General features: G+C 41.9%; 1 protein-coding gene across 3 annotated transcripts in view; it reads left to right on the forward strand.

The window, feature by feature from the left end:
- The window catches only part of TMEM164 (transmembrane protein 164), a 153,167-nt gene that overhangs the window by 68,168 nt on the left and 69,710 nt on the right, over positions 1-15,289 (forward strand). The window contains exons 2-3 of one of the 3 annotated variants that reach the window (XM_065901146.1): positions 2,554-2,707; positions 4,423-4,472. The exons of 1 other annotated variant lie outside the window; for it this stretch is intronic. Coding sequence is in view for 1 of the 2 variants with exons in the window: in XM_065901144.1 (XP_065757216.1) it covers positions 4,423-4,472 (50 nt within the window). In the remaining variant the exon portion in view is untranslated. The remainder of the gene's footprint in view (positions 1-2,553; positions 2,708-4,422; positions 4,473-15,289) is intronic. One more of the 3 variants, XM_065901144.1, reaches the window with a different exon arrangement.

Below are 15,289 nucleotides of genomic sequence, written 5' to 3' on the forward strand. Positions count from 1 at the left end.
TTTCATAGCAAGGCCCTGCTTACCTCCCAGGCGATGGGTAAGCGGAAGTGCTTTGTAGCATGTCTCTGTGTGCTCCCTGCCCACGCCCTTTTCTTCAGGTGCCCAGCTGGGCGGATGACAGCATGAACACAGAGTGCCGAGTCGGTGCTGGGATGTGCTCAGATGCCTCCTCATCTTCCTGCCGTCCTTGTTTGTACTTCCAAGTGTCCTCTCTTCCCACCCTGTTTGCAGCTTAAGGGATAGTTTAGCTTTCCGTCTGCTAGGCTGAAACAAACGCCAGCAAAATTTGGAGGCAGTTGGCAGCCAATCAAAGAAGAGAGCAGGGATATTCAGGCCAAGGCTGGGGGCCTTTGGGCCTCTGAATTAACATGTTATCTTCACTCCTCTCCTTTGGTTAATGGTGATTATGGATGTGGCTCCAGCATGGCAAAGCAGAGAGGTTTAGTGTCATAAATCTATGAAGTTGCTAGAGGAGACTGTGAGTTTACTGGAAAAAGATAGGATGGAGTTGGGATCCTTTTTCATATAAACTAAAAAAAAAATTTTTTTTTAAATTTTGTTTATTTTTGGCTGTGTTGGGTCTTCGTTGCTGAGTGCGGGCTTTCTCTAGTTGTGGCGAGCTGGGGCTACTCTTTGTTGCGGTGCATGGGCTTCTCATTGCGGTGGCTTCTCATTGCAGAGCACAGGCTCTAGGCATGCGGGCTTCAGTAGTTGTGGCACACGGGCTCAGTAGTTGTGGTGCACGGGCTTAGTTGCTCTGCAGCATGTGGGATCTTCCCGGACCAGGGCTCGAACCCGTGTCCCTTGCATTGGCAGGCAGATTCTTAACCACTGTGGCAGGCGGATTCTTAACCACTGCGCCACCAGGGAAGTCCCTGGGGTCATTTTTCAAATCTCCTTTTTTGATGTGTCTACATGTATCTGCTTTAAAGGTTGCTTGAAAAAGATACCCTCTATCCTGGTGTTGGGAATAGACAGGCAAGACGAGGAAGGCCAACGTGCTGGTTGGAAATGACATGGCCACAGGAAAGTAACTGTTGGAAAACTCAGTTACAGTCAAGACTAGCAGAGCTACCTGAAGAGAAATCAGATGCATGAGTGAGTTGGGACTGGAGGCTTGCTTTCTTCAGTAGGTTTCTGGGCTTCTGGCATAGGGCTGTCGTGGATCAGAACCAACCAAATGGAGCAGGTACAGGGAAATCGGCCCCCAAGAATCTGCTTATCTCCTCTTGGCTGCGGGTATAGAAAAGTAAGAGTGAACAGTGGGGCCCAGTGTCGCATTTTTGCTTCTCTGTTTTCACATGTTGGAAGTATCTAGGGTATTCCAGAAGCTCAGGAAGACTGCTGGCATGGCTCTTAGGTGACTCCAGAAGTATTCTTTCCAAGGTGGTTAGGGGCCCCTGTCTGCTTTCTATATACTGTAGCTTCTGAATGTAGCCTTTGATGGGCCTGATGCTGGGTAACTCTGTACAGCCTCCAACTTGGTCCCTTGCCTACGGTGAGTAACTTTACTGCTGGGACAGTGGTAAAGAATACCAGCTTTGTTTCTTTCTTGGACTGCTCCTGACAGGTGGGGTTGAGGAGTGGGGTTAAGTTCATGTCTGGATGATTGAAATTCCAAGTTGACAATCCTTGTCCCAAACCATTAAGGTCAGATGTATTTCATAGGTCTGAATTATTTGGATTTTAGAAAGGCAATACAGTGAACGTGGTTTTTGGTTTTTTTTTTTGTTTTTGGCTGCGTCGGGTCTTCGTTGCTGCGTGCGGGCTTTTCTCTAGTTGTGGCGAGTGGGGGCTGCTCTTCGTTGCCGTGCGTGGGCTTCTCATTGTGGTGGCTTCTCTTGTTGAGGAGCTCGGGCTCTAGGTGCGTGGGCTTCAGTAGTTGTGGCATGCAGGCTCTGTATTTGTGGCTCGTGGGCTGTACAGCTCAGGCTCAGTAGTTGTGGCACATGGGCTTAGTTGCTCCACGGCATGTGGGATCTTCCTGGACCAGGGCTTGAACCTGCGTCCCCTGCACAGGCAGACAGATTCTCAACCACTGTGCCACCAGGGAAGCCCCAGTGAACGTGTTTTACAGACACTCCCAGTGGGGTCTGGGACAGCACCCCGTATTCAAAATACATTCTTTTTGTGGAAAATGTGTGTATACTCACCATAAATGGAATAAAGAAAGTCTGTAAGTAGCCTCAGCTCAGTTCAAGTCATATCTGTTACCAAATTAGTTTTGAAAAAAAACCAAACAAACAAAAAACAGACTTTTGGTTTTTAGAGCTTTTTGGATTTGGCGATGGCAGATAAAGGATTGTGGACCTGCAATTGTCATTGGTTTTGCACTTTTAATCAAATTGATCCACAGGGGAAAGGCATGTTCTCGATGGATATTTTCTTGGCGGGGTTCTCTGATGAAGTATTGTGTGGGTAATGGACTCCTGGCCGTGTTCCTTTCAAGACCCTTTTTCTTTTCCATTCTTTCTCTTCTTCGTGGCAGGGATTCAAGCAGGTGTCTCTACTTATAGTGATTTTCCTTATAGTACCCTTTCCTCTTAAGTGTAGATTCTGAGAGAACTGAAGGACAGAATATAAAGAATATACTCGTGACAAAGCCAAACTGGCCCATAATGCAGATAAGGTCTGCTCATAAATGCTCACCACAAGAGAGGGACACATATCAATGATTTTGTAAATCCTCACCATTAGGTCACTGTAGGTAAAGTAACTCCATAAACATGAGTTTCATTCTTTTGTCAATCCTTCTCCTGCTGAATGTCTTTTTTTTTTTTTTTTCCTGAATGTCTTTGATCAAACCTTCAGCACATCTGGCTGCCTGGAGTGTTTGAATCTCCTGGGGCATTTGTTAAAATGCGCAGATTCCTGGAACCCCAAACTTCTGGAATCAGCATTCCCAATGGGGGGAGCCCAGGAATTTGCACATTTTATAAGTGCTCTGCAGGGCTTTCCTTGTCCCTCTTGAGAACCAGTGCTTTGGTGCAGTCAGACTGCCACGGCTGTAGGTTTTTGAAGGCTGTAACCCAGGCCTAGTTCAAGCCAAGTAGCATGGAACTGATGGTCTCTTAGAAGGACCAGGTTCTTTTTGTTTGGTTTGAGCAGGGAGACTAGAAGGGGACCCACTTAGTCATGCTTCGAAACAAACCAATCAAATGTGAAGGAGGAAAATAATAATAATAGAAGAAAAACAACGGAAGTTTAAAAACATGTATACCTCCTGTATACATGAGGGAGACTCAGGAAAACTGACTAGCTCCCTGAAATGGCCCAATCCACCACCTTAAATACCATCTTCAGCCAAAGTTAAAAGAAAGATGTTGAGTGTTGGTTGGTGGGTAGGAGTGGAGGAGACCAGTTCCTGGAGGTGACCAGGAAAAGCACAGTGAACAAGGGTAAGGTTGCTAGGCAGATTTAGGTCCTTGCCTTCTCCATTGTTGAGAGTTTCTAGAGATTTAGAGTCTTCCTTCTTTTCCTAGAGGGAGACACTTTAACAAATGGAGATTTTCCTTATAAGTGTAGATGTCTCTTACAGAAGGGTAACTTCTACAGTTTTCAGGGCTTTTCCTATGTCTGTTGTTTCTTAAAAACAACCAGCCTAAAGTAATCCTTATGCCAAAGAAACAAACTTTGGGGTAGCAAATTCTGCTCCCCTTCAAAATCAAAGGGAGGCTAAGGGCCTGGGGGGTGGCAATATTGATAGGATTGCCAGATGAAATACAGGCTGTCCAGTTAAATTTGAATTTCAGATAAACAATGAATAATGTTTTAGTATATGTACGTTCCATACACTATTCAGGATATACTTATACTAAAACATTTTTCATGGTTTATTTGAAATTCAAATTTAACTTGGCATCCTGTATTTTTCTTTCTAAATCTGGCAAAGCTAGGTATTGATTAACCCACCTTCCCCCATGGGAGGCAAACCAGATGGCATTTGTGTATTTGTCCTATCTCAGAATCCATTTTTACTTGTCCTAGGTTAAAAGCTTGTCATACTGGCTACTCGTGTCATGCTGAACTTGAAGAATTGAAAAATTGAGTCTTCTAGAGGTTAAGAGGAAGTGTTTTAGAGGCTGAAATGGCTTAAGAAAAGCTCTCCCCAAAGAAAAGCTCTCCCCATCTCCTAGCCCTCCACCAATTACTTCTTCCGCTCTTCATCCATCTCTTTCCCTCTCTCCCCGACCTACCCCTTCCCCATCACACACACACAGCCGGAACAGACAGGCACACATAGATGCATGTGCAAACACAGACATGTTTGGAACACCACCTGCTTGCCTTTTAAAGACTTTTATGTTACATTTTCTGTGTAAGAGTTTGGTTATTAATTATTATTATTATTAAAATAACACTGTCTCACTGTGTCCAGCATTTCTCTTGATAACCATATACTTCGTTTTTTTTCCATTGCAGATCTTTCTCCTGGCCTGCCCTCCATGTCCGGGAGCTGTCGTCATCTTCAAGTAAGGGGAGATTGTTTTTCTGTTGCCATTGCTGAACTGTCTTGTCTGTTTGATAACAAAGGATGATGAACACATTGCTTGTGACCACCTTGAACCTGCAATGCTTTGTGTCTGGGCTTCCCAAGGGACAAAAGTCTTCAAGGGTCCAATGAAACAGGCAAATGTTGTATGTGGAGATTTGGCCTTTGTGCTTTTGTCAAGCCCTGACAGATCCTTTTTAGCGATTCTTTGTGGTGGTGTTTTATGGCCAAGACATTCCCCCTTGGAAGTTTGCCGCCCTCGTAAAGTTTCTCTTGAGTATGCTGGGGGCCAGACAGCTCCCCTCCTTTAGCGAATCTTTGTACTGTGGTCCTGCTGTTCCACTGAGGATACCTTGAAGGACTTTGTTTTGTGTTTTTATGGGGTTTTTTTTGTTGTTAAAGTGCAAATTAAATTGAGGAGAGAAAAACATCACCTTATTACAAGTCCTGACTTTCTTTAAAATAGAAAGCATCAGGTCCATTAAAATGTATTGCAGGCAAATCATGTTTGTCTGAAGGCAAGTTTGCTTAAATGAAATTCTCAAGAGTCCCGGAAGCCTCATTTTAACCACGAGTTGTGACCATCTCATTTATCAAACCTTTTATTAGAGTTGCTAATGAGAAGCTAAATCGACCCAATTAATTTTGTCTCTTTCCCCCTTCTCTGGCCCCCATTTTGGAGCTGTTTCTGAGCAGGGAAATGGCTGCAAGCCAGAGCGAGGGGCCAAAAAGTAAAGAGCCCAGCCAATCCTTAGATAATTGAGAGTGGTGTAAATGGCTTTCTGATTTAGTTAAGTCTTTAAAGTGTTAGGTAGGGGGAAATATACCCTATTTGCTGCTTCAGATAGCTCCTTGGAATAGCCACTTAGTCTCTTGCCTGAGGTGAATATAACTTTCTGCTGGATGAGGGGTAATGGATCCTGATTTCATAAGCTCTTACTTGGACAGCTTCTAAGCGGAAGGTGTATTTAACCCTGTTTTGCCCCCTTGATTTCCCAAAATGGGCTCAATTTTTCAGTGTCATGTTTTAAAAGTAACATGTATTGGTTTTATTTCATTATTATGAGAGTAACAGTTCTCATTATAGAAAATGCAGAAACATAAAGAAGAAAATAAACACCACCCCTAATCCCACCAAGAGATTATTTTGGTTATTGCCTTCCTTTTTTGCTTTTTTTAAAATTTAACAAGCAGAGACCACATTTAGTTTTTTTATTGTATCTTTTCTAAATTTAATTCAATTTATGTGTGTTTGTACATATAAAATACATAAATATAACTGCTGGATTTATTTTTTTTATAGTGGTCCTTTTTACCCTGTCCTTTTCCTTATTTGGTTTGTCCCTTGCCTCTACCTTTCCACATCATCCCTGTATATTACCAAACCAGTATGTATCCTTCCATATTTTTCTCCGTGCTCACAGGTATACACACGCATACACACACACACACACACACACACACACACAGGTTTTGGAATGTTTTGCTGTTTTTGTTAATTGTTTTATAAAAATAGAATTCTATATATACTTTAACACATCCTACTTTTTTCATCTCATGAAAGTCTATCAAAGCCTCTTGGTATGGCTCTTATTCTTTTAAAAGAGTGGAAAATATTTCATGGATGCACAGTTTATTTAGCTATTCCCCTACTAATGAACATTTACATTCTTTCCAGATTTCGGCCACTACAGTCAATGCTTGAATTAAACATCATTGTGCTTATGCCCTTATATACTGGTGCTTTCAATTTATACACACAGACACAAATGTTTATATATAAATAAATATTTGTTTCCATATTGATTTACAAAAACAGGCTGTTATAATTCACTTTTCCCTTTTATATGTAACATATGAGATTATTGTTTGTTTCACATCCCTACTAGCATAAGGTTTTATGGTTCTTTTATAATTCTGACAACTTAATGGATGTATTTCCTTGGCTACTAATGCATTTTGGTTTTGTCTCTCTCTCTCTCTCTCTCTCTGTCTTGGTCCGATTGGATTTTCTCTTTGAATTATCTGTTCATATTATCTGCCCATTTCCTAGGGGTTATTTATATTTTTCTTAACCTGTAAGCCCTCTTTGTATATTTTGGATATTGGCCCTTGGTCTACCATCTTTATTATAGATATCTTTCCCAAATCTGTATGTATTGACTTTACTGATGGTATATTTTTCCACATAATCTTTTGCATATCCAAATATGATTATTTTCTTATAGCTTCTGGGTTCCCAGTCTTCGTTAAGACTGTTTTCTCAAAGATGGATAACCAGTGACTGTAGCATAATATGTTAAGTAATCCTTACTCTCCCCTGTGAACTGAACTGCTATCTTTGTCATCAAACTTTTTATATACGAGGATCCATTTATGGATTCTCTGTTCTGTTTCATCTGTGTGTCTATTTGTGTACCTAAATCATGTTGATTGGATTACATTAGATTCAATAATATTTTCCTTGGCTATTCTTTGGTATTTTTTCTTTTCTACACATTTTAATATCACTTATTCAGCCCTCCCAACCCCACCCTATTGGGATTCTAATTAGAATTGCATTAAATTTATATTTCAGTTTTGTAAGAATTGATTTTTTAAAACCTATAGCTTTTTTGTCTAAGAAATGGCATTTCTTTCCATCTGCTCAGATCTTGTTTTATGCCTTTCTTGATACATTTATTCTTAAAAGATTTAAGAACTTTTTTGTTTGTTATGAGTGGGATACTATCCTGCTTTCCGTTCCTAAATGCCTCTTGCTAGAATAGAAAAAGTTTATTAATTTTAAAAATAGTTTTTATATCTAGCTATCTTACCTAATTGTTTTGTTAGTTCTGGTAACTTTTATTTTAGTTTTATCTTTTCTTTCCAATGGTTGTATCATTTACTTCATTTTCTTCTGTTTTTGCTAGAAACTCAAAGACAGCGTTAAATAAAAATGATGCCGATGGGCCATTCTGTCTATAACTAATTTCAAATAGAAATGGTGTTCCTCCATATTTGCTGTTGGTATTTGTCAAATAGTCTATTATATTTAAATAGTCTCCACATTTACTTGGAGATATTTTAAACGGAAATGGTTCTGTATTTTATCAAACGCTTTTGATAAACTAGGGTTTATTTGGGTGGCTTGTTATACTATCCCATTGATGTCTCTGCTGAGTTTGCCACCAATTTCAGACTCTTGTATTTGTAACAGCCAGCAGGCCAGATTTCTCTTCACCATTCTTCCCAGACTGTTCCTTTACTCACACTTTTTTCATAGCTAGTCCGAACCATTTTTGCCTTCCAAATGAACTTAAAATGTTTTTGTCAGACTCTTCTTCCAAATACTGTTATTTTGATTGGAATTACTTTAAATCTAAAATTTCATTAATGTCATTACCATAGTGAGTCTCTCTATCCGGGAAAAGACATATGGTAGATTTCTTAATTTATTCTAGGGTGTGTGTGTGGATTGTGTATCCCGCAGATTTCTCATCAACGTCATTCCTGGACAGTTTGTAGTTTATGGTATCATTTATTTATTATATTTTCAAACTAATTATTACTGGTACATAGGAAAGATTTTGATTTTTTTATATGTTTATTTTATATTTGGCCACCATGCTTAACTCTTTTAGTAGTTTTTCAGTTGCTTCACTTGGATTATTTTGGAAATTAATAGTATCAACTTCCATATGATAACTTTATCTCCCTTCAAAGAGCAACTTTTTTCAAGTCTGATTGTATTAACTAGAACTTCCAGGACGATGTTAAATAATAGTAGTACTGGCCGGAATTCTTGCCTTGTTTCTGATTTTAGTGGAAATGTTCCTAGTGTTTTCTCTGTTGACTCTCATGTTGTTTGTTGGTTAAGATTAAACATCCTTTATAATGTTAAAGAATTTATTCTTAAATTATCAACCCCCCCTTTTAAAATCGGGAATTGTTGCTGAATTTAGCTAACGCTTTTTGAGAATCTATTGAGAGGTTCATTTGGGTGTTCTCTTTTGACCTCTCCATTTGGTGCGTTACATTAATAGATTTCCTAATAACAACCTTTGTTGGATTTCTAAGGTCAGCTTTCCTTTTCCTCTGCATACTTGGGAGAGGTTCAGATTTGACCACCATACTATGAATTTGGTAGGTTCTGCTCTTTGCCATCTCCAATGTGAAATTTAATTCTGCTGCTACAATATTTCTTTGTAATTCTTCCTTGGTTTGCTGAGCTTTCTCTTCACTCCAGTTTGGTGTCTTTCCTTCTCAATATGTTTTGATTCCAGTGGCTTTCTATACCTGTTTCACAGAGTCCATGTTTTCTTGTGTTCTCTTGAGGATGCCATTTTCTAAAATATTTCTTCTGGTTCAGACACTAAATGTAGACTTTTGTGCTTCCTCAAAGTCTTCAGAATGATACACATTTCCCTTCTGCTGCTAGAGGTTTTCATAGGAAGCATGCTGTCTTTGGGGGCATGTTTATGCATATTAGAAGGAAGATTTATTTATTCTTTGTTAAAGACACAGGGCATGTGGATTTCATTTGAGTATCCTCATATTCTCTTTGGTATTGGTTAGAACCCCTTCTCAGCTCCACTCCTGGTGGCCAGGTTGATGCACAGAGCTTCCAACCCATTTCCCAGTGTCTAGCAGCTTCATCTGGTGGGTTCTGCTAGACGCATATAGAATCGCTTAGTCCTACTACTAGATTCTCTGACACGCTGAACATATAAAATATGTGAAAAACTACAGCCTCCAACATGCATTGGTCCCTGAGTTTTACTTGTGAAGTCTCCCACTCCCAGAATGCAGTGTGACAGTACCAAAGCCATCACTTCAGCCCTTTTGGTTTATGGGAGGAGTCTCCAAATGGATATAGACCAGCTTTGGGAGTTGTTGGTTTTCCTTGCAAGCAGTAGCCCTGTAGTGGAGGCATGGCTGTCCAGTTTGCCGGTTACTAGATGAACTCTCCATTGCTAAGCCATGGGGCTGACAGTGGTGTAAGGTCTTAGTGTTTTACTATCTTGTTTCAGGTTTCTGCTGCATGAATTGGCCCCAGGTTGTTTTATTCTCATTTCGGCCTTAGGTTTATTGTTAATGGAGATTTCTTCCAGATTATTGTAACAGGATGGCCATTAGTCTAAGTTTTCAGTAATTTGGGGGTTTTTTTCTCATTTTCTGTATCTTGATAGGTATTTTAGTAGAAAGCTGGGAGAGGCTGTGTTAGTGGTGGTTAAGCAAATGCTATTTTAAACTAGAAATCCAGTGTGTGTGTATGTATGTATATATGTGTGTGTGTATAAATATATATGTATTTTAATTTCTGGCCGTGCTGTGCAGCTTGTGGGATCTTAGTTCCCCGACCAGGGATCGAACCCACACCCTTGGCAGTGAAAGCACAGAGTCCTAACTACTGGACTGCCAGGGAATTGCCTATATTTTGGTTTAGAGCAGTAGTCGGCAACCTTTTTTCTATGAAGGGCCAGATAATAAATGTTTTAGATGTTGTAGGTGATACGATCTGTGTTTTAACTACATACCTGTAGTTGTAGCATGAAAGCAGCATAGACAGTACCGTATGTATACAAATGAGTTTGGCTGTGTTCCAATAAAACTTTTCAAAAACAGGAGGACTGGTCGAAAAAGTTCTGGAGACAGATGACAGTGATGGTTGCGCGACACTGTGAAGGTACTTAATGCCACTGAACTATACACTTAAAAATGGTTAAGATGGTAAATTTTATATTATGTGTACTTTACCACACAAATCACCCCCCTCCTGACCCAAACGTAACAGGAGGACCATATTTTGCTGACCCTGCGTTTAGAGCCATTCGATCTAGCACACAGAAAGAGAGGAGGAGGGAAGAGGAAATTCCATGTGTACAGGGACTTTGCTCAAAGCTCAAAGGCAGTGAGACAGATTTCTCGAGTATTTAAAAGGAATATCATAGTTGGAGTGGGGTGGGGTTCTGGAAAGCTGCAGTTCATCCTGGTGATATCATCCCATGCTCTATAGGGATAGAGATGCCCAGAGTTTATAGTCACACTTTCTGGCATAGCGATCAGAGCGGGGATTTTCTCCTCCCGAGGCTTGGGGAACCTCTGCGGCTGTCACAAGTGTTCATATCAGATGCAACTGAAAAGCCAGCCAGTCCCTCCTTCTTGGCGACTGGTGATGCTTCCTGTAGATGATCTGGTCTCTTCCCAAGGCTAGAAACTCCTAGTTTCTAGTTTATCCTAGTTTATCCAGGTTCACTGGATAAAAAGGAACAGCCGCTCGTCTGAGTCAGCTGTTGCTGCACCTCCTTTCCAAGATTCTTGTGCCATTAGGATTTACTTGTCAGCTGGAGACCTGGGCCCTTCACCTCTGGAAACAACGCTGCTCTCAGGACCCCAAGCCACATTTCTCTCAGTGGTGTGGAAAACATTCTCCAACTTCCCAGCTCTAGCCTTGGCAGCCCTCAGCGTTTCTAAGACCTGGAAAGAGCCTGAAGTCTAACCGTGGCCTCCCATCTCCCTGGGGGAAGCAGGTCTCTGGTGTGTTTAATGCTGTTCTTAGAGCAGAGTTAGCATATCCAGATCCATTTATACGATCGTGCCCCATCTGAAGCTGAAGTCGGAGGACATCTAAGAGCTCTCTCTTGCACCTGAAAGGCGGGCCTGGTGCTGAAGGCCCACCAGTCATGTGAACTGCAGGCATGGCCAGGGCAGCCTTGGGCAGCGCTGGGTAGCTCGGAGTTTCGTGCTCTCTGTTGGAAGGAAGAAGTCATCATCACTTGGTAGCTAGCTTTCACTCCCCCTTCCCTGTCTCCGTGGATCCCGCCACCATAGAGGGCTCTGAGTGCCAGTAGCCTCTTAGCAGCCAGGATGCCGAAAAGCAAGCTGAAAACTGTCTTTAGAAAAGAATGGAATTCTTGGTTTCACAAGGGCCTAGGAACCTCTTAGAGAAGCCAGCCTTTTGGAACGTTCCTCTCTCTGAGCTGGGGTATTTTGAAGGAATAGATGGAGGAAAAGGGAGTGACTAGCTTTGGGTAGTGATCAGCCAACTTAGCTGTCTTGTGAGCACCCATGGCAGAGAACTCTTCCCCTACCCCAGCCCAGGTAAGAAAAGTGCATAGCCCAGAGCTGGTTTACATCCTCTGCCTCAGGAAGTGTAGGGTACGGGCACCCCCACCTCCCAACGCTGAACCCCTTAAATCTGCTTATTTTCATGTACCCATGGAAGGGAGTGGACCTGTGATGCAAGCAGTATTATTTGGTCATGAGTGTCTGCTGACTCAATCTGGAGAGGCTTTTGAAGGAGATGAGATGAAATTTCATCTGTGCTACAGAGAGCAGGGGTGCGTTGCTGGATGGAAAGAGGTCTGGAGGCCGGGTGTGAGCCAAGGTAGGTGAGGGAAGCATGGGGGTGCGTGAGGGCAATTACGACAGCCTGACATGTGATCTTGGCATTGCAAGATTGATGCCCCGTTGGCCTTGGGGCCAAATGATATTATGAGAGTTCAGTAGCCCCATGACCCTCTCTTTCTCTAGATCCCATTTATTATACACTCAAATTTTTAAACAGCAGTATTCTCCCCAGGGAGACTCATATCTCTAGGACTGTCCTGAGTTCATGAGGTGGGCTCAGGCTGAAGCTGCTGTGTCTTAATGGTTTCATGGTCTCAGCACCCCCTTTCCTAGTGCTCAACAGACCCGCTGCTCTGGAACCCCCAAAGGAGCAGCCTTTTGGCATATTCACCTCAGAGGTAGCTGCTTTTTGGTCTAGCTTTGGACTCATTACTGAAAAGGGTGTTTGAGAGACTGTCTCTGACCTGAGCAGCTTTATTAAGACTGTTCTTGGCATGGGAGAGGAAGCCGTACATATGAATGCTGTAGATTTCCAAGGGAAAGATACTGGAAACCTAAAATCCGTAGTAAATAAACAACAATTCAAGGACACCAGTTTCCTTTCTGATACGGAAGCTGCTCTGGTGTCTGCGGTCCTCTGAGCCACTGCCACGTTGCTGCCTGCAACTATACGTATTCTCCCTTAATGCATGGAAGAGGGAAGAAGCTTTCAGATTGTTCACGGGTCTCCCCTCCCCTTCCATACACAGCAGAAGCAGCCTTTCTCCCCACGTGTACATATTCAATTTTGTTCTCTCCTGGGAATTTTTGACTTTTACAGTCTTAGACCACAGTTTCTTTCGTTCTTTTTTTTTTAAATTTTATTTACTTTTGGCTGTGTTGGATCTTCATTGCTGCATGCGGGCTTTCTCTAGTTGTGGCAAGTGGCTACTCTTCGTTGCGGTGTGCGAGCTTCTCATTGCGGTGGTTTCTCTTGTTGTGGAGCATGGGCCCCAGAGTGCACAGGCTTCAGTAGTTGCAGCACACAGGCTCAGTAGTTGTGGTGCATGGGTTTAGTTGCTCCACGGCATGCAGGATCTTCCCAGACCAGGGCTTGAACCCGTGTCCCCTGCATTGGCAGGCAGATTCTTAACCACTGTGCCACCAGGGAAGTCCCTGGCCCACAGATTCTGATTCAGTATTTTCATCTCCCCAGATTCTCTCCTGGAAGTCTCTCTGAAGGTTTTTGGAGCAGGGACTGCTTTTGTCTTTTTTTTCTCCCTCGTTGGGCTGTTCTGCTTTCAACGTGTGCTTGAATGTACGCGATATCCCGGTAAAAGCAAGGCCGGAGATACAGATGACTTTTCCCATCTGGGGAAGCATGAAAAGGAGTTCTCAGCAGAGGAGCGGGGACTGATCGTTTTGGGCCTCTTTGTACTTTGTCAGCACACCTAATCCTTTTGGAAGCCAAGTTCAGAATCTACTGTGCTAATTATTGGGCAAAAGTAATTCCAGGAGGGAAAAACAGTACAGGATAATAGATAAGGTTTGGGTAAGCTATGTAGGAGCTGTTCAGTGAGTAATGAAAAAGTAGGGGGAATTCCCTGGCGGTCTAGTAGTTAGGACTCTGCACTTTCACTGCTGGGAGCACGGATTCAGTCTCAGGTCGGGGAACTAAGATCCTGCATGCTGCACGGTGTGGCCAAAAAAAAAAAAAAAAAAAAAATAGACATTTCATTCTCATTATAAAAGTAATCCAGTCACTATAAGGAAAGCATCAAGCATTACAGAACAACAGAGAAGAAAATAAGAATAAGTGATAATTCCTCCATTAATATGTTGGTATAATTTCCTCCCAGTCTTCTGTGTATATATGCCCATTATGAAAAACAAAATTGGGATTATTATTTTATACATGCTACTTTGTAATATAGTAAAAGTTAATATGCTATGATTGTTTCCCAGTGTCATTAACTATTCTTCTAAACATGATTTCTAATGACTGCGTAGTATTTCATCATTTGAATGGACATAATATGTATTTAAACCCTGCCCTGTTATTCGACATTTGGTTTGTTGGATAGATGTGATTTGTGGAATCTTGAGAGCAGTGGAAGTAGATGGCTTCAGGTTAAGTTCTGCTATTTCTTAAGCCTTCGGAGCAAGGCTTAAATCTTAGCATCTATTTCTTCATTTGTCAAAGAAGGCTATGAATAGTAACTACTTCTTTGGTGGTGACAATTAGATGAGAGATGATCCAAGTTAATCTCTTAGCATGAAACCTAACATAGAGTCAGTAATCAATAGGTGTTAATAATATATAGAATTATCCTTGTCCTTAGGCTTCACCATCTGTGTACTGACCTAACTATTAGAATTAGGATCCCAGGGAAGGAAAATTGCTTTCATGCAGATAAGTAAAATTTCAGAATGAAAACTGCCTTCGGAGAAGTAACCCTTTTCATTAGTTGGGCACTTTCCAGATTGGGCCTTGGGCCAACTTCATGAAATTCACAGGAAGAAAGGTTTTGGAGCCCCTGCAGTTGTGTAGCCCCATTTGGTCCAGAACAAGGAAGTGGGAAACCACCAGTTGCAACCAGGAAGTTTATCTTCGTGCCCACAGGCAAAGCCAGCCAAGCCTTCCTGTTGTACTTGTTTGGTTTTCTTTACTTGTTTTTTTTATTTTCCAACTTTTATTCTGAAATTTTTCAAACCTTTGGAAAGGTGAACAGGGCGGTACACCAAGCACGGTTATGACCTCCACCTAGATTCAGCGGCTTTTGGCATGCTTTCTGATAAGTGAGTTCAAAGATGTAAGATCCTAACTGCATTCCCTGCTACATGACAGGCTTGTGCTGTGGGGCCTCACACAGCGGGCAAAACGTATATACTCTGAGACCAAGGGCTTACGGAAACAGAAGTAGAGTGGAAGGACCCTAGGCTCTGGGATGATAGAAATATATCTATTGTTTTTATAATACAAATTACAGCAAGCAAATCTTAACTTAGCTCCTGGCTGAAGGGAAAAAAGTCGATCCAGACTTCAATCAACATGACAATGTATAAATAACTTCTAATATATTCATATACTTGAATAATATACAGCAGTGAAAAACAGACTAAGTGTGTTAACATGGACAATTAGAAGAAGCCATGTTGAATGAAACGTAATTTGCAGAAGGGGATGGATATGCATGTACACACACACACACACACACACACACACACAGAGTATATCATTTATCATTTATTTAATGGGATAGACATGAAACAACAATGTATATAGTTTGTGGATATATACAAATGTAATAATGTATAAAAACATAGGAAGGGGGTTCCCTGGTGGCACAGTGGTTGAGAGTCCGCCTGCCGATGCAGGGGACACGGGTTCGTGCCCCGGTCCGGGAAGATCCCACATGCCGCGGAGCGGCTAGGCCCATGAGCCATGGCCACTGAGCCTGCGCGACCGGAGCCTGTGCTCTGAAA

Source organism: Phocoena phocoena, chromosome X (assembly GCF_963924675.1).
Source record: "Phocoena phocoena chromosome X, mPhoPho1.1, whole genome shotgun sequence".
Lineage (NCBI taxonomy): Eukaryota > Metazoa > Chordata > Mammalia > Artiodactyla > Phocoenidae > Phocoena > Phocoena phocoena.